General features: G+C 39.9%; 1 protein-coding gene across 2 annotated transcripts in view; it reads right to left on the bottom strand.

Moving 5' to 3' along the window:
- The window catches only part of ide (insulin-degrading enzyme), a 28,599-nt gene extending 2,135 nt beyond the window's left edge, over positions 1-26,464 (bottom strand). The window contains exons 1-24 of one of the 2 annotated variants that reach the window (XM_053332457.1): positions 26,355-26,464; positions 23,971-24,155; positions 23,121-23,328; positions 21,472-21,641; positions 20,141-20,263; positions 19,016-19,128; positions 18,672-18,834; positions 18,470-18,562; positions 18,270-18,361; positions 17,889-17,969; positions 17,319-17,422; positions 15,647-15,749; positions 15,396-15,518; positions 14,862-14,944; positions 14,128-14,272; positions 10,972-11,082; positions 10,676-10,796; positions 9,573-9,664; positions 7,820-7,931; positions 5,450-5,617; positions 4,758-5,030; positions 3,471-3,532; positions 496-568; positions 308-375 (exon numbers count right to left, since the gene is read on the bottom strand). In XM_053332457.1, the coding sequence (XP_053188432.1) occupies positions 308-375; positions 496-568; positions 3,471-3,532; positions 4,758-5,030; positions 5,450-5,617; positions 7,820-7,931; positions 9,573-9,664; positions 10,676-10,796; positions 10,972-11,082; positions 14,128-14,272; positions 14,862-14,944; positions 15,396-15,518; positions 15,647-15,749; positions 17,319-17,422; positions 17,889-17,969; positions 18,270-18,361; positions 18,470-18,562; positions 18,672-18,834; positions 19,016-19,128; positions 20,141-20,263; positions 21,472-21,641; positions 23,121-23,328; positions 23,971-24,155; positions 26,355-26,440 (2,952 nt within the window). In that variant the 5' untranslated portion in view covers positions 26,441-26,464. Of the gene's footprint in view, positions 1-307; positions 376-495; positions 569-3,470; positions 3,533-4,757; positions 5,031-5,449; positions 5,618-7,819; positions 7,932-9,572; positions 9,665-10,675; positions 10,797-10,971; positions 11,083-13,255; positions 13,401-14,127; positions 14,273-14,861; positions 14,945-15,395; positions 15,519-15,646; positions 15,750-17,318; positions 17,423-17,888; positions 17,970-18,269; positions 18,362-18,469; positions 18,563-18,671; positions 18,835-19,015; positions 19,129-20,140; positions 20,264-21,471; positions 21,642-23,120; positions 23,329-23,970; positions 24,156-26,354 lie in introns of both variants that reach the window. The other variant, XM_053332458.1, reaches the window with a different exon arrangement.
- Between the last annotated feature and the right edge of the window lie 530 nt (positions 26,465-26,994).

Raw genomic sequence — 26,994 nt, 5'->3', positions numbered from 1 at the left:
CAGATGTTAAGTGTCAGTGAGGCCACATCTGGTTAAAGTGGCTCTGGTTCACACTCCGTTGTCACAAATGGACACTGGCAGTTTCTGGCAAAAATCTACTATCCAGCATTTCTAGATCTCTTCTGTTATTATGCAGTAAAACAGCCACAGTGGACTTCCTGTTGGGAGTTTACTGATGTACAAACACTGAGATTTGGAGCCGCATTTTGGAGCCACTATCTGAAGAAATTAAAAGTTTGAGAAACACTAAAATGTGAACAGAGTGAACAGCATTGCGTGAATGGAGAGGCATGAATCATTACTGTACCTGGGGCAGGGAGGGAGCGGGGGCCAGGTTGACATCATTCTGAGCGGGGAACTCTCCCACTATGGGACCTGGTAAACACAAACAAACAAACAAACAAACAAACAAACAAACACAGTCAAGTACAGCTCAGCCTCAAACTGGCTCTAAATAAAGTTTGCTGCGGCCGACACGTGACCGCAGATACTCACAGGAGTCCATCTCTCTGGACAGGACGTGCACGGACACCTTGTGTCTCTTCGGGGCCTCGACTGTCAGACGTTCCTGCGGGGGGGACACAGACGGACAGGTGTGGGGTGAGCGGATGAAAGATTCCAGTCTGGCTGGGTTTTCTTTTCCACATCAAACAGCGTCATTACCATAAAAATCAGCATTCGGCCTGGACTTATTTAGTTTGAGATGTTATTTAAATGAAAGAAATGAACGCATAAATAAGTAAATATGTTGTAGTGAGTTAGCTTGTGGTCGTGGCCTGGCTGGATGTGTGTTTCTCGCAGTGAGTCTGGGATCAGCTCTGACAGGCCTGTGGAGATTTAGCTGCACAGTCAGGCTTCGTCACCGTCTCTGAACGGAGGATTATATTAGACTCAGATTTGGCTCATCTGCAGGTCAAACAGCATCAACTCCAGCCACCCAAAAAACTAAAAAAAAAAAAGAGTAAAAAAAAAAAAAAAGAAAAGAAGAAGAAGAAAAGAAAATGAAAATGATTGTGCGATTGCTGCTGATATGACATTAGAAATGCATTAGGTTTATTCTGCATGGGGTCTGTAATGGTTTCTGCTGGGCTGAGATAATGCCAATTCTTTCAAGCGGCCGTGTGTCTTTGGGCCCTTTATCCCCCTTGAAGCAGGGTGGCTGCCTGTCATTATGGCGGCTGATATGCTCTGGGCGTCCTGTGTCAGTGTCACCTCCGTGGCTATGAATAGAAGCAGGAGGCAGGGAGGAGATGAAAGCTAGGAGGGCAGAGTGAATCCAGTGAAAGCATGTGTGTGTGTGTGTGTGTGGACTCTCACACACACACACACACACACACACACACACACACACACACACACACACACACACACACACACACACACACACACACACACACACACACACACACACACACACACACACACAGACAGATTAAAAGGTAGGTGGTTTTGCTTATATCGACAGTCTTTTTATCAGAAATGTAATTATTATCCCGTCAGTGCTGTGTGCTACGTATGATGAATATTCATGAGTCTGTGTCTGACTGATGATGTTTTTAAATGTTGTTCAGCTGATGAATAAAACTCTGGTACACAGTCACAATCGATCAAAAGTACCATCAGCTGTTCATTTACCAGCAACATCGACAAAAAAAAAAAAGAAAAAAGAAATATTGATTTTTTTGTTGGCAGAAACTTTTGTTATACATCAATTATTTGGGGAACTAAGGCTTTTAATCCAGTAGGTCTCAATGAACACTTAAACATGCTGCTAAGAACAATGACAATAATAATAATAATAATAATAATAATAATAATAATATGAAATAGTAATGAAAATTAAACTGATATTGAAATCATGAGTTTAACTTAACTATGGAGTGCAGTGGCATCCTGACACATACAATACTGAGAGATGATCTCACTATGAGGTATTTAGTAGCTGTTCTGGGGCCTATGATCATATCACATAGTTTTTATCACCTGATTGAGTTTCCCCACTTTTTAAGAAGTTGTAAATAAACGCTGCAGTCAAGATTCTGTTCTCAGTCTCTGAATCTCAACTTTTTAACAAGTCCTTAAAAGGCAAGGCTTGGGTATCTATAGCTGATTTTCCATCATTTTGTGTCTAAGGGACTAATGGGGAAAAACTATTATTGAGACAGGTCCAGTATCAATATTAGCTAAATCTTCAGCCATGACTTTGAAAATCTATTAGATAACAGTCTACACTTTCTGTTCTCCAACACTCTTTAACTCTGAATATTTAACTGAGTCTGACAACAACTCTCATGAGATTTCACAATGAGATTTCTCCTTGAGAGAGTCTTAGACACAGTAAACAAACAGACTGGATTATGTGAGAACTAAATAACAAGGTTTTATTTCTGTGTGGTTCTTTTCCATAGCGCTGTCAGACACTTATTACAATCTGAGCCCATCAGTGGCAGAAACAAACACTTTTTATTGGACGTACATTGAAGGGAGATCTATTCCCTCATTCGATTACATCGCGGCTTGTTTAGCAGCTGCGGACTGACTCTCGCTCAATACTGCACCACTTTCAAAAAAAAGTGTTATTCCATTAGCCACTTAGACACAAAAAGATAGAAAAATCAGCTCCAGGTTTCTCTTTACCTTGCTCCATGTAAAAACATCTGGACAGCATATGTTTATTTTAACTCATCTGTACATAAGGTGATAAGTGGTGAAATATTTAAGTAGTATCTGGTCAGTTTAGGGCTTTTGGAGGTTTATGGGTAATGTCAAAACACATAGGCTTCAGATATTAATATTGGACTGTGTCAGTGCCAATTTTACTATTACGGAATTCATCATGGGTCAAAGTAGTGATGAACAGTGACGGACACACCACTAACATGTCCTTGTGGGATTATTGCCAAAATGTATGCTACCTCATAATATAATGACACCTCTGCTGTTGCTGTCGATGCAATATCAACCACAGCCACAAAGAGCCACAATTACAGTCATCATCATCATCATCATCATCATTTAAGGCTGCTGAAATAAATGTGTTAGTTTGGGAAGTCATTCTCTTTGTTAATTGAAATATCATTATTTTCCTCATGAATTAATAACTGCCGCGTTTATAGTTTCAACATCTACTCATTGATTATTTTAATATCTGACATTAATAAATGGAAGCTATAAAACTAAATTGACACTGCTAACACCAGCAGCACCTTCATCATCTTGTGTCTCTATAGAGATTCCACAATGTCCCATGATATGAATTCTGTTTCAGAACTGAGTTTTTTGGAAGATGGCATTTTTCTGAAATAAAAGTTAAATGAACCGGTGCTTCAAACTAGTACATAATGATGTCTATTCAAGATAGATAGAGAGAGAGAGGGAGAGAGGGATAGAAAGAAAGAGAGCAATAGAATCACAGATGTGTCTCCATGACAACTGTCTGTGTACTGAAGGGTTGATGCTGTGCTACTTACTCTGTAGAACTGCATTACATTTTCTTTTGTCAGAGTCTTCAGGTAGGCCACCTCAACGTTATCTGCAATACAACAGAAAGATGTAGGCGTTAAGTTTCAGACACGTCACAACTCTTATGTTTTATAACCTGAGAAAAAAAAAAAAAAAAAAGCAGCTGAGACATTATAGCCCATATGCTGTTATAGAAACTTTAAATTACTGTTAATCATTGGCCAAACTGTACAGATCGTTTCTATTGCTTAGCTTGCACTTTTAGTAGTTTCACTTCATGGCAGTGTGGTTTGAAAATGAACTTTCCTTTACACTTAATCTTTTGTCAATGTTCGTATCATTGCTATTGAACATGTTCCCTCATAACCCTCATATCTCCTTCCCTCACATAAGGCTGCATTCACACCAAATCTGACAATGCAGGAAAAAAAAAACACACCAGTGATTAGTGCATTTAGGCTGTGAGAGTCAGGACTGCATTGAGGTTGCAGTGGCCACGCAGGGAGAAGCTGAATGAACTAGAATCAACTTTTGCTGAAAGCTGGCGATCAGATGGAAGACACCAACAGGAAGAAGAACCTTATTTACCATGTAGCTGTACAACCCCGACATGAGGGAGGACAAAAATGTTACTGGGACAAGGGAAGGACATTCCACCTCATTGAGAACATTGAAAGTAAAGTTAGACTTTGCTGTTGGCTTCCTACCTCATTTAAAATAAGATAAGCGAAATCGAGAGAGCAGTGGTGGTTGAGCGAGCTTTAGAGTGAATGAAGAGAGGGAGCGTCAGTAGTAAGAACAAAGCCGTGAATCAGATAAATAAAACATTCTCTGATGGTTCCACTGTGGTTAAAGCACTAACAAACACGCCCACACCTCCACACTAACCTGCAGCAAGGTGCCACATTGCCAGATTTGGTGTGAACGCAGCCTAACACTGCTACTATCAGTAATCACCACCACTCCCTTGGCAGCCTTTCAGTGAGCCATCACTCAGGGCTTTAGGCAGATTACCAGTGAATCAAGCCCATTACAATCCATTATGGCACACAGGAGAGGACTGCAACCTAGAGGTGAGCTACAGCTGCAGATTATTTCAGGGTTTAATCAATCCCAATTTGTGCAACCCCCCCGAAAACCATCCTGCTCACTCCGGGGGTCTGGCAATATTTTGAGAAACCTCGAAGTCTCCAAGGCTTTTTAAAATATATTCAAATATACTTGTTTTTGGCTTGAGGCCTAAACAGAATGAAGAGTTAGCAGTAAGGTGAGGAGGACTTGTCAGAGGGTCTCACCTCTGTCAAAATTATACTGCTGAGAAATGATCTCTCCCCAGTACTTGGCGCACTCAGCAGACAGCTTCTTAGGCTTGTCCAGGCGGCGGATGGCCAAAGCCTGGATGTGTTTCTGGAAGGCTTCCTCGGTCATCTCCTCCACAGCCTTCTCCATAGTGCACAGGAAAGCCTCCACGCGGCTCTCCAGGTAGTGGGGCGCCTTCTCCGACTGGATGATGAAACGCAGGCCTTGGACTCCATTAGCCCTCCGGGGGCCGCTGAACACGATGTAGCCTTGAGGTGTGCAGAGGAGAAGAGATTCATGTAAGAGAGCTTAGTGGAGAGGGTACCGTAGCTTGTTCAGAAGAAGGGACTCTGTATTTATCGTGATTTTAATTTTAGGTCTGGCACTATTATTACAGCACTCCTTTCAACGGCTATGTGGTGAACTTGAGCCCCAAAGTTATTAAACATCATCATGGTTGACAGCACTTTACAAACTTCCACTTCCACGATTTCAGGTCTTTTTAAAGCACCATCTAATTACCGATGGCAGACTAAAGCCGCACATTTCCCAGAGAGAAAAGGCTAAATAAATCATAAAAATAAACAAATCTCATCTTAGAAGCAAGTTTTTTCTTTTTTCTTCCCGTCTCTGGAAGATTCTAGACAAGTTGCATTCACCAATCACAGATTGTATTTTGTGGGCTCACCCAGCTGTTCTTTGGTTCTCAGCGTGTTGAAGCAGGGCTCAGAGATGATCTGACAGAACAGCTCCAGCAGCATGTTGTCGTGGGTGGTCTGCATGTCTGTCTGGTAGTAGATCTCAATGCCGCAGTTGTTGTGCACCTCGTTCCTCTGCTGGTAAACGTACCAGCCACCTGAGAGGAAAAATAAAGAATATTTGTTCCACATCTTTACGTAATGAAACATCCATAATAAATACTTTAGAGGGGAAATTATGTTTGAAGGGGGGCGCAGCATCTCAAGCTGGGCCTGAAATAAAAATCCACTTTTTATTCAATTGAAGACTGAAAGCAGGGACGGTAGAGGAATAACACTCATGCATTTTCATTCCAGGCAGCTACTTTATTTTTAAGCATATGGTTTTTCACTTGTAGGGAAGAAACGTGAAAGCTGATCATAATGCACAGGTTCAGCATGTTTATGCATGTATTAAATGCAAGTAATGAAGGAATCTGTACCAAAATATTGACCATATTCCTCCAAATCTCATTAAATGGCTCCACTTTTAAAATATAAAAGCAGTTGTGGAACAAGTAACAGAAAACAGAACACAATAAACATTAGTATATTTTTCTGGTGTGTGAGATTTAAATATGATTAGGAAGAATGGAGAAGTGATTCTGTCAAACGTGACTAGACCTAGTTATTTATGTGGAGAACACTTAACATGTAAAAAATGAAGCCTTTCTGTTGACCCAGTGATCCATGAAATCAGATAAGCTAGGAAATACATTATGCCAGCCTTCTTTAGCATCTTTATATAAAAAAATCCTGTACGTATGATCGAGTCTTTCAAAAATGACCAGTCTGCATACAATAACTTGCACAAGTGTTGCCTGCAAAAAAAAACCCAAACAGCTGTTGACATGCAGTTAGGTTTGAGCGCTTTGCTTGAGGCACACATGAATGGGACACAAAGCAGGAATGTTGGAACGGTGGTGACACTCTCCAGAAACGTGAAGACATTCTGTTGAAAGCTAACATCATATTTTTTTTGCTGAGTGGCTACAAATTGGACTCTTGAAGCCTTTCATCTGTACCGTAAATGTTCCCTTTGAGTGCGACGTGGAGAGAGGAGCCCTCCGTTCTAGCATCAGGAAACTCGGTTCCCTTTTTTTTTTTTTGCACTCAGCTTCAATTTGAGTCCATTGTGATCAAGCTTACTGCGATGGGAGTTGAGTTGAGGCCGGGTAAAAATGCAGGTACCTTCATACACATGCTGACGGAGCACTCTGGCTGTGTGCGTTGCGCTGCGGGAGTGTCGTGTCCTCAGTTTTTCAACATGACAAATTTTCTTAAGTCTACCGATTCAAACTTGACTTGAAAAGTAATGAAAAACTTTTTGGAGGCAGCTGGGTCTGGTTCTAATCAACAAATTTATGTGAAGGGTGGAAATGTCAGGCTCGTGTGCCACTGTGTATTTTGTTTTGTCACAGTAAGTTAGTGTGAGAGATTTTTTTGCTACACAGCTGCGAGCCTCACAACATAATGCTTTAAATGCTCAATCAATCCGTTTTTAAACATTTATATTACAGATATTAAAGTATTTTGTGGCTTTCACAACTCATTTTGAATTGAAATAAGTGATCAACTGCTATTTTTACAACTATGACTGATATAAACTTTTCTATAGCAACAGAAAGATGTAGAACTTAAGTTTTATGTTAGTTTTGTTGTTTTCTACTGTTAGTCATTGTATTAAAACTTTAAATTGTGTTTAAATAAGTTGTATGAAGTTTCTTTTTGATTAAATTTGGATCACATTGTGACTTTAAGATGAATGCGTAACTGGCCACACATTTGTATCAACTTTCAGCAGCAAGCGTAATAATGTGTTTCTTGGACAGACTATCATTCATTTGTCGAGCCAGTTTTGTGTTTACATCCTTTACGTCTGCATCTGACTGGCAGTCTGGAGCTGAGCCTGGAAAATGTCAGGATGTCTCCAGGTGGCCCTCGAGCGGCTCTGGTTTTCTTCACCGTAACTCTCCACTTTCAAAATGTAATCAGAAAGGCAGCACAGGTGTTTCGCTTTGCTTTACGTGCGTGCTCGTCTTTGAGCTGCTAAGAGGAAGGCGACTACGCATTTTGCTCGATGACGTCCATTTCCACTCAGTGACAATGCTGTTCCTCTGGGGGAAAATGTGGGAAATTGAATTTAATCAAGTCTTTACTAACGCAAGACGGCGTCACTGATGACGAGGGCAAGAGCGCTGGGTGAGTACCCTTCTGGATGGTCGCCGTGGAGACAGTCATGACTGGCGGATGATGATTACGAGTGCTTAACTGGTGCGTGTACGGGGGGTGTGTGTTAGTGTGTGTGTGAGAGGACCTACCGTCTGGAACCTGCACCTCTCTGTAGCGAATCAGCTGGCTTGGGAGGAGGGGCTTTGTGTGAGCGTGCTCAATGAGTGTGTCCTCAACCATTTGCATCATGCCAAGAGCAGACTGACGGAGACAAAAGACAGGGGAGGAAAAATCAAACTTTTTAGTTGACAAAAGATCTGATTTAGGAAAATTCCACTCTGAGAAAAAACATCATGTATCATCAAGCTGGGCACTCTGAGGATTTGCAATTTCCTCAGATGAGAGCAGACTGGAGCATGCATAGAACTCAGATTCTGATGAAAACATCAGTAGTAGTGTGGAAATATCGGTCTCTTTGTACTATTAAAGGCTGCTCATCAGTGTTCTCCACTTTTTTCTCCTCTGAAATTTGCAGTTCCTGACCAGAGAATAACCTGATGCAGTCTACTGCAAAATGTGCAGAGGATTTGCAATTTACTTCTGTGTCATACACACTTTCCCTTAACCAGGCTCATATTATTGTTATATTACAGCGTTTTATTATGTACATATAACAGAATTTCTTCTGACAGCTCCTAACAAGCTGCATTAAGCTGTGGGCTCTACGTGACCAGAATGAAGTTATCTTGACATTTTCCATCATTTTGTTTAGCTATGGTAATGCAGTCAACTTCTCAACTGCCTCTCTTAACCTAAACCTAAAAAAAAAATGCAGAAAAGCAAGCTTCATATTCAGTGTATATTTTTCACTTCACTAACTTATCATGTAGATATATTTAGTTTTATTTGCTGGAGACGTGAGATATTTGAAGTGTGGGTGAATAAGACTGTTGGTGGTGCCTCAAAGCAACAAAAAAAAAAATCCATTTCAAAACTCCTACAGTGATGTATGTTTCCAGAAACAAAGTTCAGTGTACTGAGGATAATCCACAGACATCAACTATAGACTTTTTCCCCCAGTACTCTTCACCTTCTGCAGAAAATAGTTGGAAAATAATGAGTTCTGTGGATTATCCTCCTGCAGCAGAAGTCTGTGTAGTAGATAAGTCACAACCACTGAGGGTTTATGTTTTTTTTCTCTAATTTAGATTAACAGAGCATTTTAAAGTTACTGAGGGGGAGGAGAAAAAAAAGCTGAGCTTGAGGAGCAAAGCTTTAAATATGGAAAGGGGAAAAAGCTCATGGTCCTGCATGGCAACAGTATTTAGCTGTTGTTGCCACTAAATTACAAACTGGACACATTAATTAAAGCTTTTTCTGTTTTAATTTTCCTGTTTTAAAGGCAATATATATTTTTTTGTCTTATCAAAGTTCTACGTGGGTCACTTCTTGCTCTGGTGTTACAGAAGCGAGCCTACGACGCTGCTCTGCGATGACGAAATGGATCATTGCTCTCGCTGGTGAATCCAATTCTGTCTCCGCCAGACTGTGACGCTGTCATCATTACAGGGCGTAAAGCCGGGTGCTGTGACAGCTGGGACCTCATATAAAGTGTGACTTGATGGCAGGATCTTATAAGAGGTTTTCCACAATAATCCCCTGTGATACGATTTGAAGGCCAGATAAAAAGGCTGAAATGTTGCTTGAGAATAAAATAAGGTGTATTTTATATAGTTCATGAGTAAAAAGGCATACACATATTTTTGTTTAAAAACTTGTGGCCTCAATGTGAAGAGAGAGTATTATTGTTGTGAATCTACAGATCCATCGAGGTAGAGATGTAACAAAATTCAGATTCCTTCAAGCTGGCTGTAAAAAAAAAAAAAAAACACAGTGACAAACCTCCTTGGTGATGTTGCCATGGAGAAGGGTTTCAATATGTAACCGGGACAATAGCTGAGGTATGAAGGCCTTGAGGCGTGGGAGAGTTACATCTGGAATACAGATCACAGACAACAGCAATCAATCAGAGAGCAATATCCCAAGCAATTTCCTGAGCTGCTATCAAGACACAATCAGTGGAAAAAAAGGAAGGAAGAAAAGGAGTGTGAGCGTGTGTGTGTGTGTGTGGCTTCGCAGTCATTCAGCGGTAGTCACATGACAGGCATTCACACAAGTCTGCTTAAACACACAAACACATTCACTTACACATGCACAAAAATTAAGTCTGTCTCAATGTGGGCTGGCCAATCTGAATTCAAGCAACGTCTGACCCACATTCAAGGAGGAGCTAAGCCACCACACATACACACTTTTATCTAAATGATTGTTTGTCCACAGCAACACAAGTACACACACACACACACACACAATCTAGGAAACGAGACTGAAAGTGTCTCACAGACCCCAGACAGAGAGGGGGGGGGGGGTGGTGGTGGGGAGCGTAAGGACACTGATAAGGGAAACCAGCCTGTTGTAATTGGAGGCCCTGGTGACTGGGCTGCGGGCCCTGACCTGGCAGGTTAATTGAGTCTCATGTGAATCCGAGGATAGCCTGTGTAAGCTCGAAGTTAAAAATATAACAATCTGCCCTTCAGGTTCCAGACTGGCACTGCGGAAAGGGGAAGACTGCAGCTAGGGAGGCATCTGCTGGAGGACAGCCTCTGCATTCAAATGAGGATTTACGGAAGAGGGAGGAGTGAGAGAGAATAGCCGTCTATCCACTGCGAGCCTAGAACTTCAGCCTAGAAACTGAGAGACAGTGACATTTCTTATTGTCATCATGTTGTTTATTATAACTTATCAACAATGATAGAGTGTGTGGTTCTTTTTGGGCCTCTGTTGAGGTTAAAACAAAAAACCTCCTTATGTGGAGGCTGCTTTTATTCTGTACTGCAGTGAGCTCCAAATTTGGCTCGCAGTAGAAAATGAGCGACTAAAGCACAAGGGCTGGGACTTTGAAAGAGAGAGAAAGAGAGAGATTAAAAGAAAGAGTGATGTCCCACCATCCAGAGCCTCTCTGAGCTCATCTTTGGTCCAAGCAACCTCGGTCATTAGGAGACGGAGGTAGTACATGGCGTGCTGGTGAGGCTGCTCGGCTCTGAAGTTATTCAAAGACCTCATGTACTGTAGAGAGAGAGAGAGAGAAGAAAAAGTCAGTTGATCATCAACGCTTTATGAACTAGATAAAAAAAGTTACTTTCATTTTCTGTGTTATAAACCAGAATAAAAAGGGTTTGAATCAATCCAGTAATATTCTAAGAGTCCTTAAACTGACTGACTGTGACTTATCAGAGCTTACCGCTTCCTTGATGATGTCGAAGCGCTTCTCATTGATCTCAAAAGTGGCCATCTTCTCAATGATCTTCTTCAGCAGGATGTACTGCTTGTCACTGTAACCTTTTACAGACAGCTGCAGCAGACAGAGGAGAGGTGGCACATTATTAGCAAAAAAAAAGATGAGAGTTGATGATCAGTGGTCTTCCTGAAGCATTTTTATAGATCTTACTTTTATTTACTAGATAGTTTTGATTCCATTTATTTATCACGTGTGACTGTTAAGAAAAAAACCCATCACCCAGCAGCTTAAGTGACTCATCCTTAACATCCTGTGTGCATGTTTGTGTGCCACAAAATAGGGTTTAAATGACTGATCTAAAAGGAAGTATCGGTTCATCATCTCCTGCAGTGCACACAAAGTTCACTGTACTTTCTCACAGACACAGAACAGAACTGGGTGGTTGATGGTTAGGTTTTTCAATGCAAATGAGGATTTGAAAAAAATATGGAAAAGAGCAGTCGAGGTTATTTAAAGCCTCCGCTTTGCTGTGTCATCCACACCTTATGGCCCTTCATGATTCAGCAAAAACCATCCAGCTACATGGTTATGCTCTCAGACTCATCCGGTTCCCTTGCCTCTCCCTGTCGCTAAGTCCCCACGGTGACACCCCGTTAAAAGTAATCTCTCCTAACATCATTAACCTTGACGAACGCCCCGGCCAACTGCACCGATACTGCTGACTCAAATCAATTACGCACAGCCTCCATCGTGGCGTTTTGAATCTCCATCCCTGAGGACGGGACAGGATGATGAATTTGCAATGGTAAAAAGGTACTTGCTATAAAAGTAGCTAGACCAGGACGATGAATACGGGTCACTAGGTCACATGACAAAGGGTGCAGAGTGTTAGTGAGGAAGAAGTTAGAAAGATGAAAGCAAAGAGGAAAGCAGCATCACCACTGCAGTTTCATTCACAAGCAGGTTGTTAACTTTACGAGAAAGCTTTAAATTCCCAGAGAAAGACTCCCACGCGCAAACACGCACGCACACACACACACACACACACACTAATAAACTGCTGTCACACACTGGGGAAACAAAGAGGGTTGGGGCAAAGTTTGCTCATAACTACATCCATCAAACCTCTGAATATACATCAACTTCCAACTTGCTTTTCGCGTTTGCATCAGCAGAAATACGACTATAAATATCTCAGAGAATCTGAATCATTTGGCTCTATTCCTTGCATCTCTCCCTACAGACACTGTGTTTTAGTGTACGATCTCTTTGACACTAATACAATGGAAGCAGAAAGATCACAGAGGAGGTTAACATGCCGTGATGTGATCCTACTGCTTTCTGCTGTGTGTTGACCGTCTTAAAGCATTATCCTGAGTTTTGTGAGTGAACCTATAATTTCAGTCACTCATGCATCTTTGGACAATAACAGTGAACACCAGGAGTCTGCAAAAACCTACAATTTGCTATTTTTAGTGCCTACGGGAGTGAACTAAGATCCAATTTAGCTAATCAATGCATCTCAACACCAATTTTAATCACTGAAATTAAGAAGTCTTGTAACTAGAGCCAGTCTGACATATCAGTCCACAAATAGTTAGCATTTCATGTATATTTGATCCTTTTTCTTAATTAAAGTTTACTATAAACGTATATGTTTTTTGTTGCATGCGTTTTATTATTCATAGTCATTTGTAATTATTAAATTCCCTGTGAAGTTTACTGTTTCAGTGCACTGGTGTCATTTTATACAATAACATTTATAGTTAAGCTCTAAAATATCATGCCTTAATTACATACCTTTGTCACAAAAAATGTGTGTTTTAAGTACATATACTTTATATATAAGATCATCGAATGATATATCTGTACTGGAATTATTTTACTACCAAATATTGGTATTGGCCCCAAAAATCCAGTATCGGGTCAGGCCCTATTTGTAACAAAGAATTTTCTTTTAAAAAGAAGAAAATATGAAAAAGTATGTTCTCCACTGAGGCTATACAATGAACAGATTCTCTCGAGATAAAAAGGTACATTTCTTAATCATGCTGATATGACATGCCCAGAGGACTGTAATCAGCCATCTTCCAGTTAGCTGACAAATGCAGTTGATGTGGAATGCAGAAGCAAGCACAGACTTCCTATAAATCCTTCCGGTTGGAGAAAAAAGAGAAACACACATAATCAACTGTGCGATGAAAAACCAGCCAAGTGCACACTCGACCCTTCACTGTTGCCCCCTCCCACCCCCCACCCCACCCTCGATTTCAAACAGCTTACTTACGAGGATGGCATTCATCCCTGAGGCTACGCCATACACCAGCCCTGCCAGGCGGGCTGCATATGTATACTCTTTTAAATCATCCTTCAGTAACCTGAGTAACAAGTAGGTCATGTTGCAGTGCAGGGGATCTGCGTATAGGTAGCGACTAATGGAGGAGGGGAAAAAACAAAAAGAACAAAAAACAAATACACGTTTGTTGCTGGGAATGTTGAAGGGGTTGACATTAAAAAAAATAAAAAATAAAAAAAGACAAGACAACACAAGTATGAGAAAAATGATAAGAAGAGTATGTATATGCAGCCTCGTGACCAGCTTTCTGTCCCGTACAAAACGGTTTAACGCCAGCTTCACCTGATGTGTTAACGACAGGTGTGCAACCGGATCTAATAAATCTAAAAAGACACAAAAATGACAATGATCCAATCTGCCTGAGCAAATAAGGAAATAAACACCTCTTAAAGTAGTCATGAGGGTTTCGTGGGAGGCGGGTGAGCAAAGAAGGGGGTGGAGGAGACTGATGAAGAATGAAGAAGAAGATGCAGATGGAACAGAGGCTAGACTGAGATGGGCCAGGTCTGGGTCAGCAAGTTTGATTTGTTGCCACATGAGACAATCCCCATGTTTTAAAATGTTTGGGTGTTAAATAAAATACTACAATGATTTATTAAATCCAATGTGTTGTTCAATGTCAAAAAAAACCTTCTCATAGAAGCACATTGATGTCTTTAAAAGTACTCATCAACCCAGGCCAGGCTGAGCCACAGTAGCCAAGTCCAAGGATGAAAAAATAAAAAAAACAGGTAAGGGGGACTAAAAAGGTTCGGTTTGGGATGCGGCGTGAGGGCGACAGGGAGAGAATTCTGAATACTTACATACATCCCATAGACGGTATTTTGGAGGTCATAGTTCAAGCCGGCTAGCTCGGCTGCATATGCATACTCGTTGAGGGAGTCCTTGAGGAGCTCCAGGTATAAATATGCCATGTTACAATGCAATGGGTCCACATAAGCAAACGGGCTGTAGAGAAAATGGAAGGGGTCAAACAAACCGTAAGCAGAGTAGCCATGTTTGTCTCTGCTGTTGTTTTTTTGGGGGATTTTTTTTTTTTTTTACAATAAAAATTTAAAAAAGAAAGAGGGGACATAGAGTTCAACACATGTTTCTACTTTATATACACATATAATTGAATGTGTTTATTAGGGGTGTAACAGTGCCACAAATATTCCAGCAGAGGTATTTGGCAATTTGTGATGAAATAAATAATTGCAGTGTTAATAGTCTAATCACAGTGTATCAGTCGTCAACTATTGCCTAAACTTTGTTAATAGAGACTAGCCCAGCTCATGTTGTGGTTTCCTTCTGAGCATTTAAGGCTCCCTAGTGAATTACAGCAATGATATACAAGAAGTCAGCTTAAGTCTTTTTTATTTGTTGTAGAATTGAGCACGTCTTAATAAACCCTGAAATCCTATGACGTCACCAGCATCACCCTGCCTTAAGAAACAGCTGACTTTATATTGCACACAATAGATAGTGACAAGCTAAAGGGTAGGACGTTGTGCTCAAACTCCAACTGGATTGTAAATAGTTCGAGTCAATTACGTACCTGAAGAACTCGAAGTTCAGGCATGCTTTGGGCAGGAAGAACTTGTCATCCTGCTTGAACCACACCTTGCTCATAGCAGTGTCCTGGAAGAAATGAACAATACATACAGGCAGTTCTGAATTTCATATTCATTTAAGGTTCTTTATGCACAATGATAATGGATGGTGTAAGAATATGCCAGCAAGTGGAGCTCAACTAAGCATTTAGCGTGCATTTGCTTATAAATGCAATGAAATGACTTTGATGTCCACAGATCACAATGTGGTCTTTGCACTCAGCAGGAACACTGACAAAGACAAAAGGCACTGCGGCTTTTAGTCAGTCTTTGCTTCAGAGAATCAAACATGCACGCTGCTGTTAACAGCTCAGCTTCTCTGATCTTGACATGATGGCGACAACAGTGCTAAATGCTTTGTCTCAATCGCAACAGTCCCTATATTATCATATGAAAACATGAGCCCCTCCCCAATAAGCAGTTAAGAAAGACTGCCTTAGTCCTGTAATGATGAGTGACTTTGCTGCAAAAACACTTGCCTTGATTAAAGTGGGGACGGACGGAGAGTCTTTCTCAAGAGGGTAGATCTCAAAGTTGGTGGGGATGAACTCGTTTTTCATTGGCAACTTGAACTTCCCGTTGAGGTCTGCATTTTCCCATTTCTAGAACACAAACATATAATCAGAGACTTGCATCTTATAATAAACTCACACTGCTGTTATGTATTATCATGAGCTGAACAGCCAGACTGCTAGTATTGTGTGACTTGTTGAGAGCAGCAGTGATTCACCTTGATGGTCTCAGCAGAGATGGCCTCCTGTTTGTACTGCGTGCCGTACCATTCTTCTGTCTTGTCCGTTTGCCCTTCAAATGACTTTGACACCACTGCAACTCTGGAAAAAGAACAAAGAGGGAATCTGGTCAGGTTACATTAATACAAAAACTTCTCTGTGAGAGCTGATTAGATACTCTATTACTGCCATACAATGTGAGATGTGAGATGCGAGCGCTTTTCTATTAGTATTCCACAAGTTGGATCACGTCCATTGACACATTGTCCGCCTATAACAGATGAGCTTTGTTTAGAATTCCTATACGTCTGCAAAGTTGGAGCCCTTGGCGTGCTGCATTTAAAGTGTGTGTGTCTCACTGGAGCCTAAACATTATTTATTCAATCAGCGCTAACCGAAGGTTACTGTTTAATACAAAACAACTAAGACTCGATGTAAAACCAAATTGTGTGATGAATATTTCCATCACTTTAATGATGCAACCTAACTTGCTTTAAGTTCACTTCCAGCTGCTGGGGTGAGATTGATCCATAGAGGAAATGCCGTCATGAATTCCAAGCAGTGCTGGCAAAACCCCAAGGTTAAATAGCCACTTCAGTAGAAGAGGAAGACTGGCACGTAAACCGCCAGGGTCAGCCAACAAGCACATGCAATTTCTTCCCTGGTGAGCATTAAGAAATGGAAGCAGTTACGAGCCTGCACTTTGCTTGACACAACGGTAGCATCCCGTAAAAATCAAAGTGTTGAAGCTACACCGGGCAACATCATTATGCAGGACTGCAAGAAAAGTGAAGATTGTGCTACTCCTGCCAAATATGCGTTTTCCAACATCAATCTCATGTGGAGTATGGTCTCTGATAGGTAATCCTCTTGCTTTAAAAAAAAAAGTTCCTCAAAAATGTCTCAACCTATTTAGCATCTCTACAGAGGACCAAAAAAAAGACTAACTACGTCTGCAGCAAATCAAGTTGTGAAGCTCAAATACAATTTAATAGGTTGATGCTTTTATATAACACGGACATGTATAACAAGTCAGAAAACATTTCATAACTGAAATTCTGCATTTCCAATTCAAAAAGCACATCTTAATAAGGCATTCCTTAGCATGCATATCCATATCCTCATATAACAAACAGGCCCTTTTCAAGGCTGCAGAGATAATCAAATCTGTAAGGCAGAAATTTGAAAAAGCTGTTTGATCCAAATATCAAAGTGGGTCAACGGCACTTTTTAACACAGCTGGTGGGCAACAAAAAAAATATTATAACCACCAGTTTCAAAGACTTCCTGTGGTATTTCTTTGGTGGTATATACATATATAATTGAATGGGTCTATTTGTGCATTAGGCTTGCAATGACCAATTTTTAAATAAAAAATAATATTGTTTGCAATTAAGCACACTGATCAAATGTTGCTATATTTAGTTAAATAGTGTGTTACAGCATTGGCCTAATGTTACTGTGGAAGACAAACAATTGTTATCATTGGCTTTGTGGTAAATGATCATCAAAAAAACACAAACATTGATTCTAAAGTTGAGTTTTCTGTGATAGTAGTCAAGTCAACCAGTACATATCAACTGTGTTATACTTGAGAACTGAAAAAAGGAGACTGTGTGTTGCTGCGTGTATATGGCATCAGTTTTCTATACATGATGTTCTCACACTGACCTGACATGCTCTGGTCTCAGCTTATCCAGCACCATCTCAATCAGATCTGGCCTGAAGTCCTCCAAAAGGTACTCTGCTGCTAGAACCTCTTCCAGAGGGTAGTACTGAAAAACACAGAAAGCATTAGTGTCAACATTGACGCACACACAAAGTTTAATAACTCAGAGGAAAAAAGCAAACTGTTGCAAGAAGAAAATGAAGATTAGACTACAGACTTGCTACACTACACTGTGATATGATGACTACCTGCTTTTGTTAAAATAGGAGGGTGACAAACAATTATTTGCACTGCAAAACCTGGGAAGAAAAAAGAAAAAGAAAAAAAAAAGCCTGTAATTAGTGGAAAAGAGGCTATGATGTACTCAAATCTGGCTGCCACTGTAATACAGGACTTTAAAAAAAACATGTTTGGCCTAATTTTGACTATGGCTTTGGAAAATCTCCATTCTCCAGTTTTGCAACAGACTCAAAAGTAGCACCAGGCAGCCCGATGACGACAGCAGGTACAGACGCAATGAGCTGCGTTGTGTCGCCCTGGAAACAACCTTTGCAGTTGGAGAGTGGACTTACGTGTAGCAAACCAGCCACTTTGGAGGTATAGCCACGGGGTCGCTCCTTGTCCTTGAACCTGAAGGCCACTTTGTTTAAATCCTAGAGACAGAGAGAGGGAGGGAGAGAAGGAGAGAGAACGTCACAAACACATGCAACAACTCCACACATTTCAGATTTTGAGACAGATTCTTTTTTTTTTTTAATGTTGCATTGAAATGTAGTATTATCTACAAACTAAATGTACAGTCAGCAGGTAGAATGGAGAACATCAGTGTCTACTGCCTGTCAATCTCTCAGCTGCTCTATTAGTTTCTCCAGTAAGCAGAAATAATCAGGGTCATGTTTGTCCTGCCCTTCCTGACTGAAATGTTGCCATTAAAAACAGACAACTTTAATTACCTTGCACTCCTCAAACACCCACGCCTGAGGTCCCTCAGTACGCAGTTTCTGGATGTACTGGAACATGTGGAAGATGATGTCCTCGACGTGCACTGAGGTGACATATAGAAGATGTGTCATTACGTTTATTTCATTTACCCACACATACACAAATCTGACCGCACTGGGGAATCATTATAACCACACCACTGAATACTTACAGAGACCCTCCTCTGTCAAGTCCACATTGATGATGAAGAACATGAATCCTTTGGCTCCTTCTTTCTGCCCTCCAACGAGTGTGTTCACCCAGCCTGAAAGTATAATATTCATGGTCATTTTCAATTGAGTATCAGTACATAGTTTCAAGTTTCAATGTCCTAACAATATTGGTCGACTATGAAGCTCTAATTTGTGTCCTACCTTTGGATTTTAGCTCAGATAACAAACTTCCGGGGCCTTCATGACCGATCAGGTGTCCCAGATAATGTCCTGGGTTTGACTTGTAATACTTCTGTAGGTCTGGGATGGGGAACGTCACATACAGATTCCTGATGTCTTTGATAGGCACCACTTTGTAGAATTGCTTTGATGGAAAACCAGAAAAAAAGAAAATCAAGTTACTTAAGCATTAAAGGACAATGTAGAAAATGAAATATATGAGCTGAACATGTCAGGTCATAATGAAACTGATCTTATTACTGACTATGGATTTACATCACAGCTCTAACATAAAGTGCAAGATGGGGGAGATAAACTAAGCTCACCCTAAGATGTTCTTCCTGAAATGGGTGCTCTGGGAATTCTGGGATAGGCACGTTCTTGTTCTCCACTTCTCCAAACAGCTCGACCACCATGGAGGTCATCTCATCTAGTGATTCTGTGGGTGAAGAGTAAGAAAGAAAACTCATTTATAGTTGACCTCAGATTTACAACAAAGTTATTAGGCAAAAAGTAGCCGCCAAAAGAGAGTGAATGAAAGCGTAATCTCTGGCTATGCTCTTCAAGTGAAACAAACCAGCTGTCACATTTTGACCATTATCGACTTCCATGATGCTCGCAGCTGTCACTTGAGAGCCACTTGAAGCTTTTAATCCTGCTAGGATGCTCTTGTAAGCACTTCTGTCACACTCCGTCACTTACTATCCAAATGAGAATGATAGAGTTGCAGCATGTCAGCTAAACATGAACATTCAAGTGACATTTTATTCAATAAGAGCTAACTGAATTATACACCTAGAAAGAAAAATGCATACAATTATTTCTAAGTTAAATTGGACACTTAATCATTCTTAAATACTGACTGCCAGTTGTCAGTCACTTGGAATGTATAATAGTAGCTTTATTGGGTAATTTGTCCAACTGTTCTTCTATAGCAAAGACTGTTGTAAAAAGGCAGAACAGGAAGAGGGTGCTGTTCTTTCACCACAGGCAGCAGAGTTTCTCACACCTGCAGAGATATTACAAAGAGTGAAACTAGAAGAGCCAATGAGAAGGTGATGTTACATAAAAAAAAAGAAAATTAACACCACAGCTATAGAAAAGCAATCATGCAGTACAGGAAGAAAAGAGGTGTGGAGGATACATGGACTAACACTACAACTGTAATTAGGTAGAAGCTACTCTGTCTTGCCAAAGGTCTCATTTGTTTTTGGGTGGTTATACCAAGGTACAGTATCTCATTTGATTTGACAATAATATGCTGTATAATCCCTTACAGATAAACCTTGAAATATCGTGAGAAACATCTATAGGCGATGTCCACCAACTCCTTCAGTGACTTGCAGCCTTTGTTCCTCTTTCTTGTCTTGAGTAATAGACAGTACAAAGGCTTGTCATGCCTCTTGAGTTCTTCTGAGGTCTTTGTAACATTCAAACATGACATTTCTTACCTCTTCCTAACACGCAGAGCCCCATGAGATTAGAGGAGTAGTATGTGGAGTGAAACTTGAGGAGCTCCTGGCGGATGTCAATCCCGTCTTTACAGGGTCTGGTCTCAAGGGTCAATTTGTTACCTATAAAAAGAAAGAAATCAGCCCAGTGGATTAGAGTTCTATAAAATATATTATGTAAATCTGCCTGCTTGAACTCATCAGTTCCTTCAGGTTCATCGTCATCAATCCCACTGCAATTATTAATGAGGATTCACTAAACAGATTTTTGAATATGAGCAGTGTATTGATGCAATATGAAAAATGGACAGATACGGATCAATGCACACGGTTGAAGAATGGACGTTCCTCTTTTCAGACTACCAAGACAGCAGCCACAGAATAACATCAGAGATGGGCATTAACTATTTAAAGGACTAAAACAGGAAACCTTGTGAGGAGTACGATCTGAGAACACATGCTTTTTTTTATGATCAGAGTTTATAATGACCTAGTGACAACAGCCTGGCTCATCAAAAACAACTCCTTGCCATTTGTGAATTCTTCTAAAATCTAACACACTAATGAAACCTATAAGAACTTCTGCAGCAAGTGAAGTACTGGTGGTTGAGGATTTTTAATTTGAAAAAATAAGCAACAATCTGGGGAGGATTACGTTTGTCTCCTCAGACTGCAGGACTTTCAAGACCCTGTCTGATCCTCTTCTGTTCTGAAGTGGAATAAAGATATTATAATTCAAGACTGCCATCAGGTGGCTATTTTGAGCTGGGAGCTGCTCCAAGTCCGTCTCACTCTGACCTGGCAATTCACCCGAAACGCAGAGTAAGCTCCTTTCATGCTGCGAAATGCTTTCCCTCCACACTGGGAAGTGCTATTGCTAAAAAGGTATAGTGATTAACACAACCTCTGCCAATGCTTACCTCATTCTGCAGAATGTTTGGTTTTATTTCATTTATTGGGTCATACCAGCAAGGGTTCATGTATGTGTTTTTGTGCAAAAATTGTTAAAAATACCCCTCCTGACCACGCATCCTTTGTCCTCCTGGTCAAAAGTGACCTGGTTTGGTTTGACTGTTATAAAAACATAAGGTATGAATTATCACCCAGTTCTGTGTTTTTAAAATTATAGTAGCCTGGTCCAATATCTAAATCAGATCATCTACGCCAAAGATCTAGTGTTCTAAAATATATTATTCCAGTTGTGTTAACGGTATATTTAGATGGAGAAAGACAGATAGATGTGACAGACCTAAGCTAAAATTCATGATAATATATAATAATATTATGTAATGTTTAAGCGAGGATTGGTGATAAGTCTGAAGAGTTTCTACCTGTTCCAAATTTACTGAAGGGGTGGTTTGGGTTGCCAGTTGCCTTCTCCAGCTGAAAAAGCCTCCAGGCATCATTCATCAGGTTCTTTTCATGCTCAGAGTCGACTGCATTCACCTCCCGGTCCTTACAGCTCTCATCAAACAGTGGGCACAGGAAGAACTGAGCAAACCTACAGATGTTACAAAATGAAAATAAAGTGAACATTGGACAGGATAGTAAGTAGACATGTGATGATAAAACTTAAAGTGGTATCATCTTAAACATATTTAAATGTGGGCTTTGAGTGGTAGCCTAATGCTGTTTTGGGTTAAAACTAAGTGTCTAATGTAAAGGACATACAAAGCAGAAACAGAAATCCATTTGCATGAGTACAAAGTGAGCAACTGCCATGCAAATGAGGGAATCATGGGCCAACATATCATTTGAATGTTTTTAAAGCTACACCCCCCAATTAGTTTTTGTTGTCGATTGGAAGATTTATGCAAAAGACTCCAAGCTGTACCGAATCATGACCAAAAATCTTGTTGGATCTGACTAAAACTGTACCTGTTACAGTTACAGTAGTTGGTTGTTTAAATGTATAAAAAGGATCTTACAAAGCAATCACTCCATGACCCATGTTACTGAAATGTGATTATGTTATGGGGTGCTTGCAGTTGTCGGTCTTTGTTAGCAAAAATGCTCCCTCCAGTGAGATATCCAGTGCATTCTAGCTCTAGTGTAATTGTTTAGCCCATCATGGGTCTAGAAAAAAGATTTTAGCTGAAAATGACAGCAGCTAAAACCACTGTAGCTTTGCTGTAGAGACATTTTCTTACTATTGGATGATCAACCATGTTAAATATATTTATACGCTGTCCAGAAGGTGTGGACTGTATAATCTAGTCATTCTGATTATTATAACAAGGGTATAGTTAAGGAGCTAATGACACGAATAATCCTTTCAGACACAATGTTTTTCAAATAGGCATCATCATCAATATTTCAGCGTACCCTACACTGTCCTTTCCTACCACTACAGTCCAGATGGTCTTCACAATTCACTGATGAGGAGGGGAGGGGGGCAATTAGCCTATGACACAAAAACAGGTGCATGCTCATTCATTTATAAAGAAGGTAAGCTTATCCCGAAAGGTTCGATTCTGACACCGTGCGACCTGTCCTCTACGAACCGCCACAGCTGACATGTGAGCAGAGCTGCCCAACCCCCTCCTCACCCACCACCCTGCGAGGCTCACCAGTATACCTGCAAGGTTTCTGTCTGAGTGGAGGGGGTGAGGCTGAGTCTGGTAACCAAAGACAGAAGCACTGCGTATACTGATAATAAGATAACCATTTAGGTGAACATATGGTATCTGCTTTCACTTGACAAAAAGGTGCTGTATATGCACTGTTAGTTTTACATATTGTCTCAAATATCTTTGTACCCATCTTTATAACTTCTGTCTTGGAGGTTTATCATGTTTATCTATGTAAACACTGTCAGAGAGGTTTTTTTTCATCTCTATGGTCATTTTGGAGACTAATTGGTACTGGAACTCAAGTTTTCATTTGTTTCATTTCCTTTGTTGCTAATAATGACTAAAAAAATAAACATTAATACTTCACATAAATACTTTAATCTGATTCAAATGAACAATGAATGTACCTGTCTAGTGCTCCTTGCAAGTGCTCATGGGACACATCAAAATAGTAGTTGGTATGCTCTCCGCTGGTGAAGGCATTGGAGCTGCCCGCATGCTCGCTGAGGAACTGGCTGTATTCGTTCTCTTTGGGGTACTTCTGCGTTCCCAAGAACAGCATGTGTTCACAAAAGTGTGCCAGGCCTGAGATGTTCCCTGGGTCCGATAAGGAACCTGTGAATTTAAAGTGAAAGACGTCAATAAAATTCAGTGGAAGGAGCTGTGTATGATGTATGTGTTAGTTTTAGTTTTTCTTTTAATTGATATGAATGTATGACTAAGATACTGATAACAGGTTATTGTGGCGGTTTAACAACTTGTGCGACTTTTATTATCTCAGTTTATGGGTTAAATTGAATTGGCCACTAAAAAAAATGTAAAGAGAAGTCATTTATTACATTACATGATCATTTCCTCATCCTGCTGTCAAAGCAACCCACTGTTTGCTTAGTCAGAGTAGGAGGAGTTATGGTTAACTTTGAAAACATTTTAAGCTGGGTAACCATTTTCTCTGTGAAATGGACACTAATGGTAGAAATATTATGTTTACAGGTTTATTTGTGGCAGGAATACTGGATAACATATGGCCAGTATTGAGGTTATTCTGTACATCTGGGAAGCACAACATTGTTTCCTATGCATCTTATGGAAATGTTGATGACTTCTGCAACTTAAAGGTTACTTATACGCATCACATGCAATATAAAAATAATGATATGATATGATGAATAATGATCCATGTACGTTGGTAAGCCACATGAAAAATACAGACTATCTATCCTAAAATAACAATAATAAAAGATTATACTGGATTACCTATGTGGACATCCAAAGCAGCTGAGGATTTGTCTGTGGTTGGGTCACTGATGAGCATGGCCTTCAGGCCATTGGTAAACTCCAGGCCCCTGTAAACCCGCTTGTCCTCGGGAGAGCGAATTATGTCACCAACCACCCTGTTCACAGCCGGGTCGGTCATTCTGAATGGCAAGGATGACACCAGCCTGCAGTGGACGAAATCAAATGTACAGTTGAAGAGGAGTGCAGTTAGTCGATGAGTCCATCCTGAGCTGTTCATATTCTGATTGAACCTGACATGAAGGCCTAGGGAGGTTTACTTTGTCAAGGTTGACAAAGACTGTGTAGACATATACTAAGTTTGGTTCACAACTTATACACTCACTAAGATTTACATTGACTTTCAGGGAGGGTTAACAGATGCCACAATTTGGTCAAATGGACATTCACTCAGGCTGTGCAGCAGTGAAGTGCACCTGGCATGGGTGTAAATTTAGGTATGTCAAGGCGGGTGTTGAATTGACCTTACCAATATTTTTACCAATCTCAAACGATCCTACCTATTTAACACAAGAGTTACACATTTTTGACTAGTTGCAGTCCGGCACTAGTGGAGTCTGTGAGGAACAGTGGTGAATCTTTATTGTTTAAAAGTTTCAAAAATCACAGAATTGAAAATGTCTCCCATGCACAAATATAACATTAGTTATTATGTTTAAAATCCACGAGTTGTGTTTTTAGTGCACTTGTGATCACTGCTAAGACATGATGTAATTTTATTAAACAATTTAATTACTGCAGGTGAAAATACTCCCAAATGTGAAAACTTCAGGTTCAAAGATAAGAACCAAAGTGTAACAGCTAAGCTTAGATAATAAAAATGCTCTGAAATCAATCCAAACAATTATCTTCTTTGACATTATGAGGAGAAGTATTTAAATAACTCCATCTTTCTCTCTTCACATGACTAAATCAAGAGCAGTAATTATGTCTATTATAATAAATAATCATTTTCCCCTTCAGGGGATTAATCAAGGTACATCTTATCTTTGAATATGTAATTTATGACATGAACATTACTTAAAAAGCTAAAATGAGCCACAGCTAGTCCAACTGATTTGTTTGAGAATGTCAGGAAACATTGCATTATGAAAATCCTGCCAGCAGCACAGACACACAAACAGGTGAGCTGCAGCCTCTCAGCTAAGATCTGGAGTTGAATGAACATTTTTGAGATGATTTAAAGATGTCACTCAACAAACTAACAGAGTGACAGACACTCTGGTACACTCGGGTTTGAAAACAGTTTACAGCAGATAGCTGATTTAAAAAGAGTAGCACCTTGTTCAAAGCTTTTTATGCATTTATTTTCTTGCGACAATTATTATGAAAAACTATTATATTTAAATTCAAAATGTAAATTTTAAGTCTTAGTCTTGAGTTTTAAATAAGTTAAACATCAGTTTAAAAGAAAAAAAACATGACAGAAGCCTAGTTTCTCAGCCCAAAAGTAGTTGATGTAGCACACCTTTTTAGATATGTGGCATTTGATTAACTCCACAAAGTTTATTTTTAACATTTCTGAAATATCACAGACCAACGTGTTAATTAGTTATAATAATAATAATAATAATGATAATGATAATAATAATAATGAGTTTATATTATATGTTATATAATATATATGTTAGTTAAAACGTATTCTTAAAGCTAAAAATACATCTCACAATTCACCAGAAAAATTGTATACACTTAAATGACATTATTATTGAATTAACTAGATGTAAATGAGAGGATGTATGAGGATGACTCTTCTGTTCATGGTCTTCACGCTCTTCACTGCTAATCTGCCAATCTATAGTTTAGACAGTCATGAAATAACTACATTTTATCAGATGGAGAACCCTCACGCTACATGTTATCAAATACGGGTTCGCTGCCTGGTTTATATCACATTGTGAGACCTTGACATTAAAAAGGTTGGGAACCACAGTTGTAGAGGACATGAAATAATCCCAGTCACAGACGATCACTAGCATTAGCTTTCCTACATTAGCAACAAAAAGAGGCAGCCGGGCTGACTCGTGTAGTCCTGTGGTTACATGTAATTTCCCGCAGTTGCTAAGTGTTAAAAAGAATACATATTATTATTATTATTACTACTATTATTATTACTACTACAAGATTAATATTATATGTGGGCCCGCATGTAAAGCGTTTTGTAGCTGCCTATGCTGCTTATGTACCAACAAAGCTAACTGCTAGCTTCGGCAAACCAACCGGCTTTAGAGGCTCCTGCGGCTAACGTTAGTTCAGTAGCCAACTTAAGTAGCCTGTCGTTTAGTGTGAAAGTAACTCAAGTTATTTTTATCTAATAGTAAAGACATTAGCCAGACAATGCTTACCTAAAGTCTTTGTTTTGACCGCAACGGTTTCCTACTGCCTGGAGATGTCTGGTACACTGGGCCGTCCGGTTAATGTACTTAAACATACTTTGCACCCATGGAAAACAAACCTTTACGGCGCCATCTTTGTATAGACTGGAGCAAGCGAAGACAGAGCAGAGTGCAACTCAACATAGTGAGTTATGCTTTCTGCAATAAACTCTCCAGGTAGATGCATTTTATGACGATAATAGCTATTGGCTATAAATCAGACAAATAATTGGACTTAATACAACTGGCACGCTGCGAAATTGTTGAATTTATTTATGGAAATACCGGTGCGTCATTGTCTCTAATATCGATTAGAAAGTCTGCGTGCGGATTTTCACAGGAGAGCTTTGTCTGGCGCGTCACGACTGTCGTCTTTGATAATTAGGCGACGAAAAAAAAACCTAATAATTGCGAGTTATATAATATAATAACAAGAAAGCAATCCCATAATTATCCTACTGTTATTACGAACTTTGTTTTTCATGTACTGTTTATTTATTGTATGCTTAATTTGACTATTTAATGTTTTATGTTGTACTACTCAGTCAGCAAAGAATGCAATGTAAAGCAGTGATAATGCTGTTTGTGTGTGGATGTATTGCTTAAGTTT

Source organism: Scomber japonicus, chromosome 14, assembly GCF_027409825.1.
Source record: "Scomber japonicus isolate fScoJap1 chromosome 14, fScoJap1.pri, whole genome shotgun sequence".
Taxonomy (NCBI): domain Eukaryota; kingdom Metazoa; phylum Chordata; class Actinopteri; order Scombriformes; family Scombridae; genus Scomber; species Scomber japonicus.
Note: the sequence above shows the minus strand (reverse complement) of the source record. Positions and strands in the feature narration are given on the sequence as shown.